The sequence below is a fragment of the Paramisgurnus dabryanus genome, chromosome 8 (genome assembly GCF_030506205.2).
Source record: "Paramisgurnus dabryanus chromosome 8, PD_genome_1.1, whole genome shotgun sequence".
NCBI classification, from domain to species: Eukaryota; Metazoa; Chordata; class Actinopteri; order Cypriniformes; family Cobitidae; genus Paramisgurnus; species Paramisgurnus dabryanus.
In genome coordinates, this window is record NC_133344.1 from 9,427,344 (window position 1) to 9,449,461 (window position 22,118).

General features: G+C 39.9%; 1 protein-coding gene and 1 long non-coding RNA gene across 5 annotated transcripts; both read right to left on the reverse strand.

Annotated features, from left to right (window-relative positions):
• Positions 1–12,384: 12,384 nt before the first annotated feature.
• On the reverse strand, positions 12,385–21,165 carry LOC135771835 (uncharacterized). Its single transcript, XM_065282211.1, has 3 exons — positions 21,112–21,165; positions 13,322–13,434; positions 12,385–13,159 (listed from the first exon to the last, which is right to left on the reverse strand). The coding sequence occupies exons 1-3, from the start codon at positions 21,112–21,114 to the stop codon at positions 12,502–12,504; spliced, it is 774 nt and encodes a 257-aa protein (XP_065138283.1). The 5' UTR covers positions 21,115–21,165; the 3' UTR covers positions 12,385–12,501.
• LOC135771854 (uncharacterized) lies at positions 14,111–20,679 on the reverse strand. 4 transcript variants are annotated; one of them, XR_010543076.2, is made up of 8 exons: positions 19,902–20,679; positions 19,664–19,812; positions 19,262–19,453; positions 18,643–18,719; positions 18,239–18,326; positions 18,019–18,133; positions 14,618–14,656; positions 14,111–14,523 (listed from the first exon to the last, which is right to left on the reverse strand). It is a non-coding gene; the product is annotated as an uncharacterized lncRNA (long non-coding RNA). The 4 variants fall into 4 exon arrangements; XR_012337188.1 differs by lacking the exon at positions 19,664–19,812; XR_010543075.2 differs by having other exon boundaries at positions 19,266–19,453; positions 19,664–20,679.
• Positions 21,166–22,118: the final 953 nt, after the last annotated feature.

Here is a 22,118-nt window from a genome sequence, read left to right on the forward strand (position 1 = left end):
GAAACTAACTAAACAATTTAATTACACTTCAATTAACTTTTTTCTGAAGCTGGTTTCTGTCAGTTACTGTAGTTTTTATAACGCTGATGTAAATTCACGTGTTTGGTTTTAAAATAAGTTTGTTTTTAGTTATTTAATGCTATAAAAACGGTGGTGTCACATCATGATTGACAGCTGTGATATGCGCATTCTGCGAGAGCGAGGGTGGGGCCTTGATTTCGCGGCTTTACTTCCTGCTCACTACTGGTCCCGAAACTGCGCAGACTTCCAAGACCCAAGATGTCAGCTCCGTATCAGGACACTGGCGGCTTCACTTTTAACCAATGGAAGTCAATGGACACTATCTGCTGTGTGTTTACCATCGTTTCTCAAAATATCTTCTTTTGTGTTCATCCGAAAAAAGAAATTCATACAGGTTTAGAACAACACGAGGATGAATAAATGATGACAGAATTTTCATTTTAGGGTGAACTATCCCTTTAAAAGGTTAATTTAGTCTTTGGCTTTAAACTAAATACCTAAAAGGGAGAGGTTACTATGTGAGCATGAGTAACCATAAATCTGAGTGGACATCCATGACATGTGGAGTCCCACAGGGTTCAATTCTTGCACCGCTTCTTTTTAATTTGTATATGCTCCCACTTGGTCAAATAATGAAAAAAAAACTAAATTGGTTACCACAGCTATGCAGATGACACCCAGATATACTTAGCCCTGTCACCTAATGACTACAGCCCCATTGACTCTCTATGTAAATGCATTGATGAAATTAACTGTTGGATGCGTCAAAACTTAGTTAAACAAAGACAAAACTGAAGTCATTGTATTTGGAAATAAAGATGAAACTCTCAAAGTTAACACATACCTTGACTCTAGGGGTCTAAAGACACAAAATAAAGTCAGAAATCTTGGTGTAATTTTAGAGTCTGACCTTAATTTCAGTAGTCACGTGAAAGCGATAAGCAAATCAGCTTACTACTATCTCAGAAACATTGCCAGAATTAGTTGTTTTGTCTCAAGACAGGACTTAGAGAAACGTGTTCATGCTTTCATCACCAGCAGGGTGGATTACTGCAATGGACTTCTTACTGGGATCCCCAAAAAGACCATTAGACAGCTGCAGCTCATACAGAACGCTGCTGCCAGAATTCTGACCAGAACCAAAAAATCTGAGCACATTACTCCAGTCCTCAGGTCCTTACACTGGCTTCCGGTCACATTTAGAATAGATTTTAAAGTATTGTACTTGTTTATAAATCACTTCATGGCTTAGGACCCAAATACATGACAGATATGCTAACTGAATATAAACCTAAAAGATTACTCAGATCATTAAGATCCGGTCAGTTAGAAATACCAAGGGTTCACTCAAAACAAGGTGCGTCAGCATTTAGCTTTTATGCCACCTCTAGCTGGAATCAGCTCCCAGAAGAGATCAGATGTGCTTCAACAGTAAACACTTTTAAATCTAGATTAAAAACACATCTGTTTAACATCTGCATTTACTGAATGAGCACTGTGCTGCTTCACACTGACTGCACTTTGAAGAGATGGTTCACCTTTGAATGGGGGTTCTGTCATTGTTTTCTCATCCTCGTGTTGTTCTGGACCTGTGTGGGTTTCTTTTTTTCTGGTTTGTTAAATGAGAAGTTCCATCATATATTTTTTGATTCCTACCATGGAAGTCCACGGCCACCTACCGCCACGCGCCCACCACCACCACCAATATTTAATATTTTCTTAGTCATTTATCCAAATACTTACAAAATATTTTTTTCCTACTATGGAGGTCTAAGGTCGCTTGCTGTTGTGTGTTTGTCTGGGGTATCTTCTTTTGTGTTCGTTGGAGGAGGGGGATGTGTGCGGGTTTGGAGCATCGTGGGGATGGGTGGATGGTGGCGGAGTTTTAGTGTAAGTGTAAGCACAGAGACACAGGATAATACAAAATTTTCTTGAAATAGCAAAGTTTTGTCTCATAAAAACAGTCAGTTATGTCCGGTCTTAAGTGGCAGAACCCACACCCCCTTTTTTGATGATCCGAACATTAATCTAACCATGACTTAAAGGGGACATATCATAAAAATCTGACTTTTTGGATGTGTACTGTACTATAATTGGGTCCCCAGTGCTTCTATCAATCTAGAAAATGTGAAAAAGATAAACCCAGTAACTTAGTTTTGGTAAACAATTCTCTGCAAGCATGTGAAAAAATTAAATGCTTATTAAAATTTTGCTCCCTGTGATGTCAGAAGGGGATAATACCACCCCTTAATCTAACCATTGTCATTTATTGCAGAGATCAGCTCATTTGCATTTTAAAGGACACACCCAAGAATGGCACATTTTTGATCACTCCTGCAAAGTGGCAATTTTAACATGTTAAAATAAATTATCTTTATGATATTTTGAGCTAGAACATCACATATATTACTCTGTGGACACCAAAGATTTATTTGACATCTTAAAAAGTCTTGGAAAATTTCCCCTTTAAAAAACATAATGTAATACCAAATTTGGGAGTAGGTTTTGAAGTCAACTCGGTTTAAAAATTCTTCCCCCAACAAGCCACACCTTAAAAATTCTGGCCACCTTAAATTTAATGTGCTACTTTCACTCCTTTCAATAATGTATCTCCTGTTGATCGAGGTGTTTATTTTCATGTGCAGTACATTGTTCAAAACAAATATTAAGAGAATTTTAAAGTACGCAGCAAATTTTACATTATGATTTGGAAATGGCTTAAAACCAACTTTCACGAGATCAAAAACTTTTCAAAACCCATTTCACCACAAATCAAAGACTTTAACAACACAGCTTACCCGTAGTTATCTTCATTCATAAGCAAGGCGGAAGAAAAGACCAGGCCACTGCCGGGAAGACCACTCTTTGTCCCAGACCATCAGAGCAGACTACAAGGCAAAGGAAAACTTGACTCATGGCGAGAGCTGAGCTGAAGAGGCGGAGAGGTGTGACTGGACGGAGAGCAGGGGGGAGGATGAGACTGGTAGGGAAAAAACGTAGAAAAACACAGCAAAAACAAAAAGGCAAAGAGTCTAAAGGACAAAACTAAACTTTAACCAAAATAAAGTAACAACAAAAAGTTAAACTGAAAAAATAACAACATGACTGGAAATCTTAACTTAAAGATCAGCAATGCTGGGACAAGAGAGCCATACCGGAAAAGGGAAACATGAGGGATATATATTAAATGGTGTTTAATTATTGGGAACATGTTTGTTGAAGAGTGAAGGAATTAATGTCTGGCTGCTCCTCCAAACTAATTTCTCCAAGAGGAGAAATACGACTTTTTACAACTTTTACATACTGCCTCCTGCAGCTAAAAAAAAGAGTAACTATGAAAACACGAACAGTATAAGCAAGTTCATTGTTACATTCAAACAATATATGTCTCTGCCAGTGTAGTTAATAACAACATTTGTCCAAATAAGACATAAAAACAAGTGACATATAGACAAATGTTAAATGGGGATGTAAAGTATTCGGATTGTCAAGGTAGAAGTAAGAGGACGGGAATCGGTGTATAAGCCGTAGTTGTCTTATTGACACAAAACAAACAAAAATAAAACCCACTCTGTGCTAACAGTGCCCGCTCACGTTTCCTCAAGTTCACAGGATTTAAAGAAATAGTTCTCCTTAAAATGAGAACCTCATGTTGTTCTTAATCTGTATGAATTTTTTTCTGATGAACACAAAAGAAGATATTTTGAGAAATTATGGTAAACACACAGCAGATAGTTACCATTGACTTTCATACAGGAATAAAAAAAAATATGGTGGAATTGAATGGGTACCATCAACTGTGTGCTTACCATCATTTATCAAAATATTTTCAAAGAAAAATAAAATTCTACTGTGGAAGTCAATGGTCACTTATATATATATATATATATATATATATATATATAAACACATACACACATACTGTACAAAATGCTACAATTTAATGACAATGGCGCCCTCTGCCGGACATTTTATGCTACTGAACGTGTGTTGTATTATCTGTTAACCAATGACTTAAACTTGTAATTTTTATCTTCAAAAGATAAAAGTTTTGTTTTTTCCTTTTAGTCCTGAATCGCTTCTAAGCTAAGACTCCTATAAAAGTTTTTAAGGTAAATTAGGGCATCTCTGGGAAGATTCTACAATGGTTTAAGAATGCAGCTTTACTCTCTTAATGGTACATGTACACACTATATTGTCTACTGTACACTCAACACAACCCATTTCCACAACAAACACCATGGAATATTTATAATTATGAATAAATAAAATGTATTTATAAACAAAATTAATACATATAATACAAGTGAATTAATAATCTTGTGAACCCCTAAATTACTAGAGGGTTACATTATGCCTGCCAAACAGCTATAAACACATTCAGCTGTTAAATAAAAAAACTTTCCTCTAGCATCACTGTGACAATTGGTTAAAATTGGTTACAAAGACATTTCTAATTTTATTTCTAATTTTTTATCTGAAAAGAGAGAAAAATGAGAAATGTGGTCAAGTATTTTCTTGAAGAGATGGCTTTCTAGCAACTCCTATCTCTAAAATACCAATAGGAACCATTAGCTTTTACCATTTAAACCACTACAAAATTCCAGTAGGATTTAATGCCCCCACCAAATTAACTATCAGGTACTAAAACATTTCTCTTATTATTTAAAACTTCAATTGCTGCTGGATCAACGGTATTCCTCTAGCATTTAGTTTTCCATCTTGGAGCCCAAAGAAAGTAACTGCGCCAGTATGGAGATGCAATGTAATGAATCGCTGACACGAGAGAACTGTTTAGTCAAGCCTTTAATGGCGGACGCATACACAACAACAATCACACGTAGAGCGTAACCCGAAACTCCGCCCTGGTCCGCGTGTTTGTGTACAACGTCAAGAACCACGTCACACACCACATACTGGCGCCGCCCATTTTTCCTTCAGGACACAAACTCCCTCACAGGTGCCTGTGGGAATGAGGAAACAAAAAAAGGCACAAAACAACATAGGGTACGCCGGGTGAACCCGTAGTGCAGAGCAACAGCACAAAAGACAGTGCTGAACACACGCGGAACACCAACAAAACACAATAACAGTACTTTGTAAAGCAAACCAAGGATACAGGCGAAGGTAGCCTGACTACTCCAACTCATAATCTTGAAACCTGGTGGGGAGCCGACGAAGACGGCCAGACCGCCGGGGAGCCTGCACCAGGACACCTGAGAAGGGGCCCATATCACGGCATGGGGCTTCCACCGAACTGGGAGGGGCAACAATAGTAGCTCCCTGGTGCCCGCAATCGTCAGACCCCGGAGGGACAGCAGGCTCAGCAATTGCCAAGGGAATATCGGGACCGCATGGGGGAGCAACAATCTGCACACCGCCCTCCTCATCACTCTCCGACACAGCAGCGTCATCACAATGACCTGTGGCACCTGAAAAAGAGTCAACTTTATAGCAGTCAGACAAGCGAACCCTATACGACGCACGCCGCAGCTGGGAGCCCGTAAACTTATGTACATTGCACCACGCACCGTCGGAACTAAGCACAAGATATCGGCTGCGAGCCCGAGACTTATTGCGGTCACTGTATAAATACACAAGGTCGCCTGGGCTAATGTCAGGGCTAGGTGCACCCCGACTCCGAGGTGCCTTAGACTTCACGCTGTAAGGGTGGTTAGAAAGACGCTGCTTGTATTGCAAGGTGATCAGGTCCCGGTCACACACCGGTAACTGGTCGTGCGAGAACTGATCACGCTGCAGCAGCATCTCACGAGCTGACAGGCCACGTGAACGAATACGACTATTCAACCGAGCGACAGCCACAGACAGTAGCACAGGGGTAACGGCCCCGCAGTGTGGTTCCAAACGCAAAATCTCACCCTGTAGCTCCTGAATGGCCTTTTCAGCCACTGGATTTTTATTGACATTTTTAGCATTGCCTACTTCAATGGTCAACCTATACTGAGCGAGCACGGCGTCCTTAGCTAGTGCCGAAAAACCAGGAGCTGGGTCGGTTCTAACTACAGCAAAGGGGCCATCGAGCGGACGAAGGTCGACACACAGGCGTATAAGGCCCTCCCGCAAAGTATCTTTCCGCTCATCATCAATCAACAATGCAGCTGTGTAGGATGTCACACACTCCCGAACAACCAGAATGAATTGACGTTCACGCCTTAGAACATCAGCAGCAAAGGTAGAGCCGACTGTCTCTGGTGGGTCACTGCTGGACTGTTCCATAGCGAATACTGGGGTCTTCGCCAAGGCAGCACATTGATGACAGCCTTTACTGGTGAGTTGGATGGCAGAGTCAATGTCCAGTGCATAGAAGTACCGGCAGACAACAAGTCTCAACTGATGCGCAGAGGGGTGATCCAGCCGAATGTGCAGTGACATAAGCAAACCATGCAACACGGACCGTGGGACGACAATACATTCAGTGGTGTTTGATAGCGGTGTATTGTGCCGTACGACTAACAGGCCATCATTCGCCATGGTGACAGTGTTCAAATATCTCTTTACATCTCTCACATTGGTGACTCTCTTTGAAGGACGAGTGCCCTGCCGAAGATGGGCACGCACCCTGCGGAGATCAGAACACTCCGCCTGAATTGACAGCCATGTGGCTCTATTGGCAAACGGTACTTTAGCAGCTCCCTGCAAGATGTCGGCAACTTCAGTACGGCACACGGCAGCGACCATAGACTCGCGGACAAAGTTACACACCTGGCATGTGGGATTGTCGCACTGTGCGGCATTACGACTAGCAAAATCTGATGGAAGAATAGCGGCCCCGGCAACATGACGAACAGATGCTTGGAAACGGCTAGCAGTAGATAAGAATGTAGTAACACGTGGGCTTGCAGAGAATTCTCCTCTGCACAGCTTCTCAAACGCTTGCACGCACGGTTTACTATCAGTGAGAACACACGGGGTCTGTGAAGACTGGACGATGTAAGGACCAAAATGCTTTAGGGCGGCGGCTATAGCTAACGCTTCAATTTCGCACGGAAGCCAATTAATTTGGTTTTTGCGAAGCTTAGCACTGAAGTGTCCAGCGACCAGCAATTTGTCCCCCCGTGTAATGTACAATGTTGCGCCCAACCCCGGATCCCTAAGGGCGCCATCAGTGACAACCCAAAGCTGATCGTCTGGTCGTGGTATCGTCACAGCGCAACTAGTGGATAACGCTTGCTGGGCCCTATGAAAACACTGCAGAAGCTCATCTGACCACACAATTGCATTAGTAGATTCCCCACCAGCGACTACACTGTCAAAAGGGGCAATGATAGAGGCGCAACCCTTTAGGACGCGAGCAAGGACTTTATATGCACCAATGAATGATCGTAGAGCAGTGACGGTGGAAGGGGGGGCACATGAGGCCAGGGTTGCAATTCGGTGAGAACTAGCGCGAATAGTACCTTGACTCCAGACCCAGCCCAATATAGTGGTCTGTACTGGGGCAACGACAGTCTTACTGGGAGATAAGCATAAATCGCACGCCCGGAGGGCTGCCAGGACCTTTGTCCATACCAAGAGAAGATCTTCAAGGGTGTCTGCGCCGCAATACAAATCATCTGCGACCTTGGCCACCTGTCCCTGTTGAAGGAGGTCGCCGAGCACCCGACAGGTTAATTCCTCCAATGCGGTCTCTGAGCCAGGCATTCCCATGGCACATCTGGCATAAACACGGACACCTTTAAATGGGGTGACTACCCCACAGTACTTCATAGATGGTCTGGAAAGTGGAATTTGGTAGAAAGCTTTGGTGAGGTCAGTTGCGATAATATACTTCCACTGAGCTATCTGACGCAATGTAGCATCAACATTTGGCATAAGTGAGGGCTGGGGTTTGCTGTAACGACCCACATCAGCAAATGCTGTGACAAGACGGAAACCACCATTGGGCTTTTTGATGAGAAATGATGGGTTAACATATTCAACATCGACATCAATGTCTTCGGGTTTCCGGAAAACGCCTAATGACTCCAACGCGTCAAACTGAGCCTGCAGATCTTGTAATTGGCCCCTGGAGTACTGTGGGACCCTTCCCTTCCGTTGGGGTGGTTGGACAGGCCCCATGTTTACCCTAGCCTGGAAGGGGCCAGCAGCGCCGTTATAGCCTTTAAACTGTGGTGTAAAGACCTCGTCGAATTCCCTATGGACCTTTTGAAACTTTTCTCTAATGTCCGCTGTCATGATGCCATTAGGGTCTAATGAGATTAGGTCAGAGAACATTGTTGGGTTGGACGTATCAGACTTAACACTGGAAGCCTGAAGAGCTTCTGCTACGGCCTGCATGGGTCGTGAGTCTGGAACGTAGGTCATACGAATGCGGCATACATGATCGTGTTTTTTGATGCCCTGCGGTACATTAGTTAAGTTGGGAATTCTGATTTTACCCGAAATCCCCACAGACAATGACGGGGCGAGCCAGTCCGTACAGCTCTCATGTGGCTCGACAGCGAGCTGCTCCCTAACGTGCGCTAGTTCTGCTGGAAGCTCCAGTTCAACAAAGTCCCCTGGCCACACAGTTTGAGATGAAGTGGCGCGAAGCACATGAGCACGCCGAATAGCATGTCCGTCTCCATACATCCGATTGTCGCCATACTCGTAAGTGTCTGACCCGACACAGACCTGACGTTTAGCAGGCCGGATGGAAATGTCATTACATTCCATAAAGGGGATGCCGGCAAGAATGTCTGAATCCAGGTTTTCCACCACAAGTCCATCGAAAAAGAGCTTGTGCCCGTCTCTCTGAAAATGCGTGCGCGTTTCACCAACCACCTTCAATGGTGAGGAGCCATCTGCCTGACGTGCTGACTGTGTACTGCTGGAGACTTTAAGGCCCAGTCTGCTGGCGTACGCAGCCCTTATCATGTTACCTGTTGCACCGCTGTCGATGGTTAACCTAACGGGGACATGGCTGTGAAAGGCTTCGAGGCATGGTGACTGCATAATGTGGACGCGCATCACTGCCTTGGGATTTTGCAGCATGTCCTCATTCTCGTCCTCAGGTTCACACTCAGAGTAACATGGTGAGCCAGCAACCTGTCGTGCCTTAGCAATGAAAGCTCTGTCTGGAGGGGGCAGAAAGGGGCATTTACTTAGAAAGTGCCCATCAGGTCGGCGAGCCTCTTTACACAGTGGGCAAGATCTTCGAGGTCGGCTCAGAGACGCTGGTTTCTGTTTTGGGGGGTTGAACACGGCTGAGCGCATAGCTCTGGCATCCTCTGATGACTGTAGCTCGTCCAGCAGTGAACACAGGGCTTGTGATATCTCTGGCTTGATCGATGCCAGAGTGCGTGATCGTAACTCAGTCCCATACCTCTGTTTCACAAGCTTTGGCAAATCGCTGTGAATAAGACGAAGCCAAGTGAGGACAACAAAATTTTCTACCGTGGGTGACAGCTCTTCGTCCTCTGCAATGGGTTCGCCACCGTGGGTAATGCCAGAGTCTTTGCGTAGTAGATTATCCTCAACAAAAGCCATTAATCTTTGATACAAATCTTCTGGTCCTTCATTAGACTCAAGTTTTATAGCAGCAAAATCAATAAAGTGTGCACCGGTTGACTGGAACCCGAAATGTAGTCTGATTGTCTGCCATATGAAATCAATGCTTGTGGAGTTTTTAACAATAGTATTCCGAGAAATCACTGGGCAGTAGTTAGCGATCTGTCCCAGCATAAGTTCAAGCATGCTGACCTTTTGTTGGCGCGTGCGCCGTTGCGCGGCAGGAACAGTCTCACCGTCATCAGTGAAACCTCTGAACGGTGAAACTCTCGTCTTCTTTTCCCAGTGCGCTCCATCCAATAGAAAGGGGGCGAACTCAGCGTCCAATGATAACGTGTAGATGAGGTTTTGACGCCAGTTTTCAAATGAATTTACAGTCTCAACTTTCGTAAGGCACCACTGCTTCGGTGCTCTGTGTGTATTCGCCATGGCTCAGGTCTCAGGTTTCACCAGCAGAGATTCGCACCGCGGCTCGTTTATGCGCGATTGTAGCGTGGACTAATCTTACACAAGCTCACTGAGCTGTCTGAGGAGTGGGAACAATAACGCTGCCACCACGCCAGTATGGAGATGCAATGTAATGAATCGCTGACACGAGAGAACTGTTTAGTCAAGCCTTTAATGGCGGACGCATACACAACAACAATCACACGTAGAGCGTAACCCGAAACTCCGCCCTGGTCCGCGTGTTTGTGTACAACGTCAAGAACCACGTCACACACCACATACTGGCGCTGAAAATCATTCCCTAAGGGATGCAAGCAACAATAACTTAAAATAGCATTTACTTGCCATATGATTCATGTAAATATTGACAACTCACTCTGCCAAGTCAACCAAGCTTGAAGTAAATCTTTGGGAATATATGGATCATCCCATTCGTGTTTCTTTTCCCACAGCCATATCCACTTGATGCGGAAGCTAAATTCTTTCAATGTGTCGAAAAGGATTTTATGTAAATTTTATAATTCATTTATTGAAAGCCACTTAACATTTTCCTTCACCTGCTGCTTTTATGGATTGTCTGTGCGGGACAAGAATAGGCTAAGCAGTATTGTTAAAATCTGTTCCAAGATTATTGGTGTTCAGTTGACAGACTTGAGCTCCCTTTGGAAAAAAGGATGCTCCAGAAGGCTAGACAGGTCAAGAGTTATCTGGTCCATGTTCTCAGTCAGGAATTTTGTCTAATGCCCTCAGGACGACGCTATATGCTCCCTCCCCAAGGAAAACTAACAGATACGCAAATTCTTTTATTCCTTCTGCTATTAGATTTTTAAATACTGATTCCTAATTATTATAATTTTTTGTATATATGGATGTGTATGTATATATCTGACCCGTTGTCGAGTATGGCATACATATCGTGTTTATGACAACTGTCATGTCATGTCATGATTATAAAGGTGTCATGTCAGTCTTATGCACACCCCTTCAAGTAAAGTGTTATCGAATTTTTAGATATTTGTCCTGAAAACAATAGAAAAACACAAAGTAAGAAAGTCATTTTTGCAGTATTCTAATTTAATTAATTGAACAATTTCTGTAAATCATTTTTTTTCTTACCTCATCAAATTTACTTCAGCTGATTTCATAGCATTGTAAACATAAAGGATGAATAATAACAAATGCTCAGTACCACGCTGTGATCAATTCACTTCATTGGTTTATTACTTTATTTTAACATAAGTAGTTAGTACCTTAACCCCGATAACTTTGACTGTTATCGTATCTTATAATAACTTGATTACGCTTTCTCATGTCTTGTAGTAAATTCTTCATCGCTAAAGCAGTGGCGCGCAACCAAGTGTAGCTCGCAGCCCCCTCTGCTGGTGAAAATATTTATTACATGATTGCTCCGGTCTGGTAAATGTTGATTGGTCATTTTCAGTGTATCTGCTGGTCGTTTTGGACGTGCTCTAAAATGGGGACATTTTCGTTGACAGCTCCAGAACAAAACACCAAAAAACAAGACTGTCCCCGGAAAAAAGGGATGTCTGGTCACCTTATCACAAACCACATCACATATTTCTCGCGCTGAGATGTAAAAGATAACTTTTCCTGTTATATACAAGGCGAGGTGCGGGCATATGCTTGATGACTGAAGACATCAACATACGGAGGAGTTTGAAATCACGTTCTGGGTACTATGCACATCCACTTGTCGGTTCTTGCGGCGCCACGTGAAGTTAAACACAGCTCTACAGAGTTAAATGTCACTCAAATGCAAATCAGAAAAAATTAAGCTGCATTCAAACAATGACTAGCAGTATCAGAGCGATGTAATCTAGGACTCATTGGAAGCTTGCCGACTTTCAGTGAATGGTAATCATTGTTTATGACAACCAGATTTAAAAACGCTTCCTAATGACCTCATTAAAAAAGACTGGCGACACACAGCGAGAAAGTTGCTGCTGGTCTGAATGCAGCATTAGTTGTTTCTGATTAAATTACATGATCCTGCTGCAAGCACGTTCGTTACTAGGCAACATCGATGCGCACACATGGAGTGGAAGTTGAAAGAGCAAGATACGACGAATGCGGTATTTATTTTTTAGGCATTTTGATTTTACGATACCTGGATCACTCGCCGTTGATCAAAGACAATAAAAGCTGATGTTGGAGAATATAGCCAAATAGTGCTGAATTATTATTGTTGCAGTAAAAACTTTCCAACTGCACACACACGCACGCACGCGCGCGCGCACGCGCACACACACACACACACACACACACACACACTTTATACCACATTTAGGCTCAAAAAGGATGCTTATTCAAAATGTTTAAAGTGTTTCAAAACTTTTATTGTTTTAAAATTACTTAAGTTACAGTTCAGTACACTTAAAAGTTACACAGCAGTTACCTCTCATCACAATATTGCAGGTAAATCAAGATCTGCACACCCCTAAACACCCCCAGATCCATCATTACTAAGCATTTTAATCAGCAAATGGAAGCATTTAAATCAGTTCAAAACATGCCAGAAATGTAATTCAGTAAATGTTGTATAACACATACAGACAGGCAATTGCTTTTTTTCTTCGTCACACAGTCACGCTGTATCTGATGGTTATCATCCCCACATTTAATGCAGTTAAATTGTTCAGCTCCATGACATCGATAAAGGGGCACTATATTATCAATCTTTTGGAATTTTTGGGTCAAATCTTCTTTCAAATCAATATGCCAGATGTTTCGAAAGACAAAAACATTTACTCCCTCTTTTTGCTTATTTTTCCAGTTTGAAAGGCCCTCCAAAATATTCTTGTTACCATCAATGCACCTCTCCACACATGGTGAGTTGAAAGTATAGAAAACCACACAGCTGTTTTCATTTGCATTTCTTAAAAGTTTGTCCATAGGAGAATCAGGAAAACCATTATTCTTATTATATAGCAGACGATACTCAGAATGGTCATTGGGGTTTTTTAAATCTGGCCTTGCAGCAATTACATTTATTGAGTCTGTAAAGAGTTCACATATTTGACTATCACAATTAATTGTGTCTTTTACTATTTTAGCCTCTTCTTTGCTGAACACAGTCTTAATAGAAAAAGTTTCATCTGTGCACTGTTCCTTTGAGAGACTGATCGCTATTGCATACTGAGCACCAGACTTTGGTTGAACACTGGAAGACATAAACATGATTACAAACATTTTCAAGAGATAATGTTTTTCTCCTTAAAAAAAATACTTTATCTTACATAAATGAACAATTTCTAAATGCTTTTTTAATGTTACTAATATGATGCTTTTACTTTTACTATAAACTACACTAATGGTGACATACTTTTTGTCAAAATACTGAATTATTTTAGCAAGGACGGCTGGGTTCACATCCACTTGAACACTCAGCTGAAGCAGGCAGACGAGGATGAGTCCTCTCAGTGCTACCATACATGCCTAAAGTTAAATAAAAAAGTAAATGATGAGAAAACAGCTGTACTGTAGTTGCTCTCAGTATGATACAATACATTGTGCTCTACTTAAATAATTTTGCTCTGGCAGCCAGATTTTACATTTGGCATCAATTTGACAAAACAAAGCATCAAAATTGTTTATCATAACCCAAATTATACCACGAATGAATACTGTATTCTGATTGGCTGAGAAATGTTCCATGGGTGTTGATTAAAAATACACTGTAAAAAGTTTATTGTCAAATTAACAGTAACTTACTGGCAACAATTATCCAGTAGTTCCTGTATTTCAAACAACAGTAAAATTACTGTAGAAAGAATGACAGTAGTTTAAAGGATACTGCAAAATGAAGTACAGTATTATACTGTTTTTTGTAAAATCCAACATACAGCATTTTACTGTTATACTGGAAATGTTACTGTTATTTATTTTACAGTATAAAATATATACTACTGTATTTTCCAATTTTACTGTTATTTATTTTACAGTGTAAAATATATACTACTGTATTTTTTAAGATTAAATTAAATACTGTTATTTTATTGGTTGATGTTAAATATAAAGACAACAACTATATCTTTAAAAGCAGAAAATTTATTGTGCAGTTTTAACTGTATATTTGTAACAATATTAACAAAAAAAAAAAAATGATTAGATTTTAAACAAAAAGTAAAGAAAAAATAACAAAATCAGTCAGCAATCAATGTATCCAATTGTTGCCATAGTGTAGTTACCCTAAATGAGAAAACCACATCATACAATACAGTGAAAAGCATAATTACAATACAGTTTTTTGTAGGTAGTATGGGTGGTGGTGGCAGGATGAAGGTGTAGGTCAGTAGTAGGCAACGTCGGTCCTGGAGTGCCGAAATCCTGCAGATTTCATTTCCAACCCTGATAAAACCTCGCCTACCTGTAGTTTTCTCTTCAGATCTAGTTGTTCAGGTGTGTTTGTTTAGAGCTGGAGCAAAACTCTGCAGGACAACGGCACTCCAGGACCGACATTTCCTACACCTGGTGTAGGTGGTGGGGGCGTCATATACAGCAGGGGCGACAGCACTTGTGATAATCCTGTAACAAATGATAAAACAAATTAATAATAAGTCAAAAAATTAACTAATCATCTAAAATGCTTGTTTTTAGCAATAATGTACTTTGAGCTCACCAGTTATAATCTAGAACATGGCCAAGTCTCGAGATCCACCTTGAGAGAACAGAGAAAATATTACGGAGAATGTTACAATAACATTACTGAAAGCTTAAATAACCCAGTCGCAGTGCTGGTTGGTGACTTCTTTTTCAAGGGTGCACGATGCAAAGCTTGTCACAACATGTATTTAGCGCATCATGTAAACTTATGTGTATCACGCATCATGTCAAAATGCGTGTCTGCTGCAGATGCTTCAAAGGGGTTTATTATAAACGATCTCGCTAAATCTCATGTGTAATCAGAGTTTAGTGTTAAGTTAGTGTCTTGCGAGTATTTTGTGAAAGTGAGTGTCATAAAATCATAAACCCTTCTGACGCTTTTACAGCAGGCACGTATTTTCACATAAGGCAAGATGCACATGGTTAACATGACACAACGAACGCATACTTTGACATGATGAGCAACACACATTACACTCTGAACACATATTTTGAATTTGCACCACTTAGGAGAGAAGTCACCAGCCACTACTGCGAAGTAGAATTACATTTTGAATAAATAATATTTAATAGACCACAGGTAGACTATTAAATATTTTTGCACGATTTTACACATTTCAGTGACTAAAACATGACACAAATATTACCCATAAATAGGGGTGTGCCGGTTTCAGAATTGGTGATGTCGGTTATGACATGAGTCAAATGTGACGGTTCGTAACATAACTGTCGGTGGGGTGTGTTTTGCTCGTTTAAATGCTCGTGGATTGACGGGAAAGTGTCATTTTACCATAAAATCATGAATGTTATGCCAAGTGTGTTTCAAACAGTAATAATGTTGAACAATTTAACAGAAAGCAATGAAATATTTAAAAAACACACTATTGCAAGAAGACTGCGCTGTCACTCTCTGCCCAGCATAAATTAATCCTCTATCTATCATCTATCTTAATAATCTTTAGAGAAACAAATTTGTGCCATGGGCTTTTTATGTCTGTAATTGTGTCTATATATATCTGTCAGTACAGAACAGCACAAAAACAATGTGGATTTAAAGCGTATTGAAGAGGTTTTGCTCATAAATGCAGGTAAAAGAAAGTAATGTGAACTTCAGATTGTTATTAAACTGCACACTATGCGCTGCAAACGCAACCGGTGTAAAAGCACAATGGCCACGCGCAGCAAACGCTCTCCACAGACGCGCTGCACAGTGCTCACCCGTCGTTTGAATAAACTAGACACTGATTAGCTACTTGCTCTACGTTTCTTTAAAATTAACAGCAAGCAGTGAATGTGCGTTCAGGAGAGTTAGGAGGTTAGCATGGGAGGATTTGAACTTGAAAAGCGGAGTGTACTGACGGAAGAGATGATTTGAAAGGTGAGACTTTGTTTAATATGTTTAATCTCAAAAGTAACCGAAAAGTAACCTGGTTTGTCCTGTATGTCAGCGCGTTGTCAGTGTTGCTCCGCTCTGTATTTTCACTGCGTGAGAACATGAGGGGGCGTGTAACACAGACTGTTAACAATTGTTTTTAATTAGTATTTTAAAATTCTTTGATAAAAAATGTTTTTAAAAATATTTTAATAACACGGTTTTGCCGGTTATAGAGTTCTAATGACGGTGTTCAACTATAACCGTCGGTCTCACGGTTATATAATGACCGTCACACCCCTACCCGTAAATAATATCTGGTGTATGAAATAAATAAATGTGTTGACTATAATAATTATTATCAATAAACACAAAACTAATTCCGTATAGACCATTCCAAACTTAAGACGTTAAATGAACAAATTTACACAAAACTATATACGAACCAATTACCACTAAGTAAGGTTTGTTATGGCAAAACAATTTATAGAAATACGTTGTTTGTACAATTTTAGAAGTGTTATAGACTGTCTTTTGTAGTCACAAAAAATGTTTAACGTTTAGTGTGCAATGATGGGTTTGGACATGCTACACTGAAGGAGACAAAAAAGTAGGGATGTCCCGATCAGGTTTTTTTGCCCTCGAGTCTGAGTCCGAGTCATTTGATTTTGAGTATCTGCCGATACCGAGTCCCGATCCGATACTTCTATAATACATAAAAAAAAGAATAAAGAAGAGGGAAAAAACAGAACCAGTCCAGGATGTTCCTTATGTTCCAGTGCATAACTACAGATGTGTTAAAAAATAATGAATAAATAGTATATATGTTCAGGGGTTAAATTGGGGTTTGTTTTGTGGGGAGGCTCTGTTGGGAGGGAGGGTTCGAGGGGTAACATGTTTAATCCTGATGACAGCAAAGCCACTGGGTGTGTTTCAATGACATTTTGTATCTCTGATAGGATTTTATAAGTTTCAGTTTTAAAGCTGTGCCACATGTTGACCCAAACTTTAAAACCTAAACTTTAAATTATGCAAATCTATGAGTCTGACACCCTATATGCATTTGGTGCACATGTCATTATGCACAATTGATCAAACTTTGAATGAAGTTATAAGACTTAACCTGCTTGACTAATTCTATGCATAAGATAGGCTACCCAAAAAGACTCACTTAACAAGAAAAACAACATACTGATTCAGCAATATATCTTATATATTAGCCATAGAGAATCCCTAAGCTGGTCAGCAGTTAGTTATAAAATACCTATAGTTAGGTCGTGATTCATATGTATAATCAAAATACATTATTTTATTAAACTATACAATCAGTTGCATCCAGTTATCTAGTTAACATTTTGTAATGAGATGAGTGACATGGCTATACATACTTTAATACTTTGTTTCTAGACTTCTATTAAGTTTTTTCGACATGGGCACCATTCTTACCTCTCTCTCTCTCTCTCTCTCGCTCATCTCTACAGTAATGTCAAATGATCCTGCGCGAATGCGCGTTCTTGAGGTTCTGAATGAGACGCGGAACTGCGTCTGAGCACATGTTGACAATAACGATCAACGCGTCGTTTAAATGAGCGGTAAAAACGCGGTTTTGTCGTGGGTTCCATGCACGCACGAGTGTGAAGCCTATGAATGAAAGCACGTCAATAGGCTTGTTCGACTTCATGCGGTGCCGCAACAATCGACAGCCGGGTGACGTCAAACTACCGCGAGAGTGATCCGCGAAATCATACGGAGGAGTTTGCTTTTAAATCGTTCTCGCGGAACTTTGACGTCATGCAGCACCACAAGAACCGGCAGCCGGATGAAGTCGAACAAGCCTATTCTCTTCAGTTCACACGCACCAGCGCAGCGCGTACACTGGCGCGGAGCAGAGCGAGACCTTAATGGATTTTAAACCCTGCATATGTATCCGAGTCCTGATCGGGAGGTAACGTCCGATTCCGATCGAGTCTGAAACCACGTGATCGGGGCCGATTTCCGATCACGTGATCGGATCGGGACATCCCTACAAAAAAGAGATACAGTACCTCTGTTACCTCCACTTTCAGGATATTGACACCATCCATTCTGATGCTGGCTCCTCACATCAAGGTGGTTTAAAGTGCATTGAAAAATTGATGTTGGTGTTAGCTTTGCTGAATCCTGTGAAAATAACATGTACTGAGTAACTAAAAATACAAGTTAAAGAGATGAGTAATAAATGGCATCAAAATCTAACCTCTATTGTTAGCCAAACTCAAAACTTACATTTTCCAGACAAAAGGTAAACTTGCTGTATTCTCAAGATGAAGAAATAAAATGAGCAGTGCAGGGTTTTTCTCCATATCAGAAACACCTGTGTAAACATAAAAATAAAACACAAGTTATTGCCACACTGATTAAAATATACTGTACTAAGTATGGGAGCTGTAAGAGATTAATACACACTCATTAAATACACTCAGCAAGTAGTTGCTTACTTATAAATATTAAAATAATTATTGGATAAATTTCATCCTTGTTAATGTGCTCCCAACTGATGTGCTGTTCCAGTTCTGTGCATTTTTCAAGTGTATAGGCAGTTCCTGACCAAACGCTTGACCAGTCCAGTACAGTAAAGTAAAGTAAAGTAATTGTTCAACATTTCAAATTGGGTATAAAAAAAATTATACCTTTTTGAGCCAGTATGTCCTGTCTTCAGATTTAGATGAAGGTCCTTCCCAAACCACATCTTGATGTCATAAAGAATCTTAAACACATAACATTTCAACAGAATTATTCAGGGCACTTGCACAGTAATACCTGAAAATGAATAGATTTTGTTCTAACTCAGATGATCACATGATATTGTCATAACAACATAATAATAAGTAAGGTATTGTTTCTGTTTTAATAGATTGATTGCAGGCTTTGCCTGATGCTAAATGCATGGTAAAAAATTTTTATTAACAGATAATTGAACCACGTAAAAAAATAATAATAATTGAACCACGTGACTTCTCCCTATCATCCGGGACATATGACCATCATGTAATGGCAGCGTATACAAAACAGGGATACAAAGGAAAACGTTGATCATTGGATTAATCCATATCAGGTCCTAGAACACATTTTCAGATCTCATGTCAGCAGAACACTAATACATTTTCACATAAATATTCGCGGATATTACTTAAATCCACAATACATCTTTGTGTATGGATAGTCCTATTATTAGCAGATGAACAAAAGTTATGTGACTGAAAAGAGTAAGGCTTTTATGAAACTACACAATAATAAGTTAGTACTCACCCACTGTTTAAAAAAGCACTGCTGGTCTCAATCCAAGTGAGCACACAAACACACCGCCACGAAAGCACAGGATCTCTTCAGTGCGATGTCCGCTGAAGTGATGATCTCCCCGCGATAGACGAGAGGACGAGCATGCAGGCGTAAAACTACCGTAGAAAATTTGTCGTGGACTGTAGCCCAGATTTACATACACTAATAAAGAAGATAAAACATTGTTAAATCTATTATACGTCTTTTCAATACTTCTAGCTGCCATAATGTTCAGTCAAGTTCACGTTCAGTCATTAATGTATTATTTTAAACCTATTCCACAGATATTCATTAAACAACGTATTCTGGCACAACATAATTCAAGTTTATAACGTTATTTATTTAACACATTAATTTCTTTCTCTTACTTACCTCAGCAAAGTCTCTGTCAACACAACACGATAAGCTCAGACTCGCCCTGACCGTTAATTTGAAAATGCCCTGCGCGGGGTTTTACACAGTGAACGTGCTTTATTTTGCACACAGGCAGACAATCATTGTGTAGTTGCAGAAGTTGTTTGCTGTTATGACAGAAATTAAGTAAAATTTAGCCGAAAGAACCCTTTAGTGCCAATAAAGTCTCATACCAGATATTGCATATAGCACTTACCAGATAATGATGAAGTGAGTGAAGACAAACACGACGACACAATATCTCGTATAATAGCTCGCTGTCATTTTGTGGTCACAAAATTAATGTTAGCATATACGTATTAATATTCACCCAGCAGATATTAATAAAGAAATACGCGATAGATGAGCAGAACAGATACGACGACACACACGCGTTCTCCCACTCCCCCTACTGACAGACCTGAGGAGCACATCACGTGACCGACTCGCGCCTGAACCCTCCGCATTTGTTTAGTCAAATTCTAAAATTAGCGCTTTTTTAACTAATCGACTGTTATTTGAAGATTATACATATATATTATCGCCTAAACTAATCTTAAAAATACATTTTGTGACCCAGAGGCAACAATATTAAGAACTGATGGTATGTCTATTGAATTGGCTGGTGATTTCATTAAAGCCTCAGAAAAGGCACCTGATTTATGTTAAAGGAACACACCGAGCATCTGATGTGAAAACAGACATTAAACCAAATATCTCACAAAAAAAATTAAGCATTTAAGATATAAATAGACGTTTGTCATTGTGTTTTGCAGTTGGTTGGTAATACTGTATTCAGAGTAATATTTCCCATAATGCATTGGAAAACTACAGTAGCCTACTGTACAAAGCTTATGCAGTAAAAAACTGTTGAAAATACATTAAAATACTGTGGAAACAACAAATCTATAGTAACAAACTGTAAACAACTTATACAGTAAGAAACTGTCGAGAAAAACAGTAAAAAACTGTGAAAACAACGAAAATTATTTACAGTGTAGGCACCAGAGTGATGTTTTTTAACTGTGGTATAAGAGGAATAATTGACTCCGGTCCTTTGAATTATTTGAAAATAATGCCGCATTACCACTTTGGGTGTGCATTATTTTCTTATAATTCAACGGCACGTCATAAATTATTCCTTACATATTATCGCAAATAATTAAAAATGACACAAACAATGTGGTATTCTCATTGCAAGTGAAGTCATATCATATCATATTCTGGGTCCAACTTTCTTTTACCCTGCATAGTTTTGTTTATTGGTCTTAAGAATGAAAACATCACAAAACTGATTTGAACATTTTCTTTACAAAGTGACAAATTAGTTATACAGTTCATGGTAGCTATGCAAGATTATGTAAGTACAGATCTATGACCAGGATAAGAAATGAAGCGGACCATGGGACATTAAAGAGAGATCTTACCATTGTGTCTGTTATAACAAAGATGTTTACAGCTGCAGCGGTTTCTCCTCTGAGTGTGATGAAGATGATAAAGAGGAAATAAAATTTAGGCTATATATAGAGACTAAACAACAAGGAATTAACTTATGATTGGTGCAGTGATGTGTCATGTGGGTTTCTGTTTAAAGATTTGCCTAACGCATTGTTTCTCAACCAGGGGGTCGGGGACAACTAGGAGGCCTCAGCAAACTCTTCAGAGGCTAAGCTAAAGCCAGGACTAGGCCTTAGTAAAATTAAAATGTGTAAGGCTTTTTTTATAAACATCCATTGGAAAAAAAAGTTACTGCAGTGTATATTAGGAGAAACCAATGGCCCTGGCATATTTATAAATCTGTCAGTGCAAGTTATTTTCAGTTGAGACACCTCAAACACGTGCTTTAGTCTAGGACTAGCCTTAAGCCTTGCCTGTGAAAATGGGGGATACAATCATTAAAAATAATACTAAGACAAAACAAACTAAATATAAAATAGCTAAAACAAGTAAAAAAAAAACCCAATATATTATTTGATAACAAATATACATCTGTAGTTGCCAAGCTGTAGTATATTTTATTTGCTAGAAATTATAGGTGGTGGGCCTCCAAATATTGTTGGACAATACAAGGACCTTAATGTGGAAAATGTTGAGAACCCCTGGCTTATAGGGCAGTTTCCCGGACAGAGATTAGACTAGTCCTAGACTAAAATAAATGTAAGAGCTGTCCAAACTGAAAACAACATATCTTAAAATACATCAGTGACCTTTGTTTTGCCTCAATATGCACACAAGTAACGTTTCTAGTGAGGCATGTTTATTAAAACTATTTTCTAATTAAACTAAGGCCTAGTCCTGGCTTAAGCTAATCCCTGTCCGGGAAACCGCCCCATAATGTGTAACCAAGGTAATGAGCTTTCTTTGACTTTATACAAAACACTATTTAAAACAAAACAAAATAGCTTTAATATAGGTAAAGCTCTATAGCCTCTTA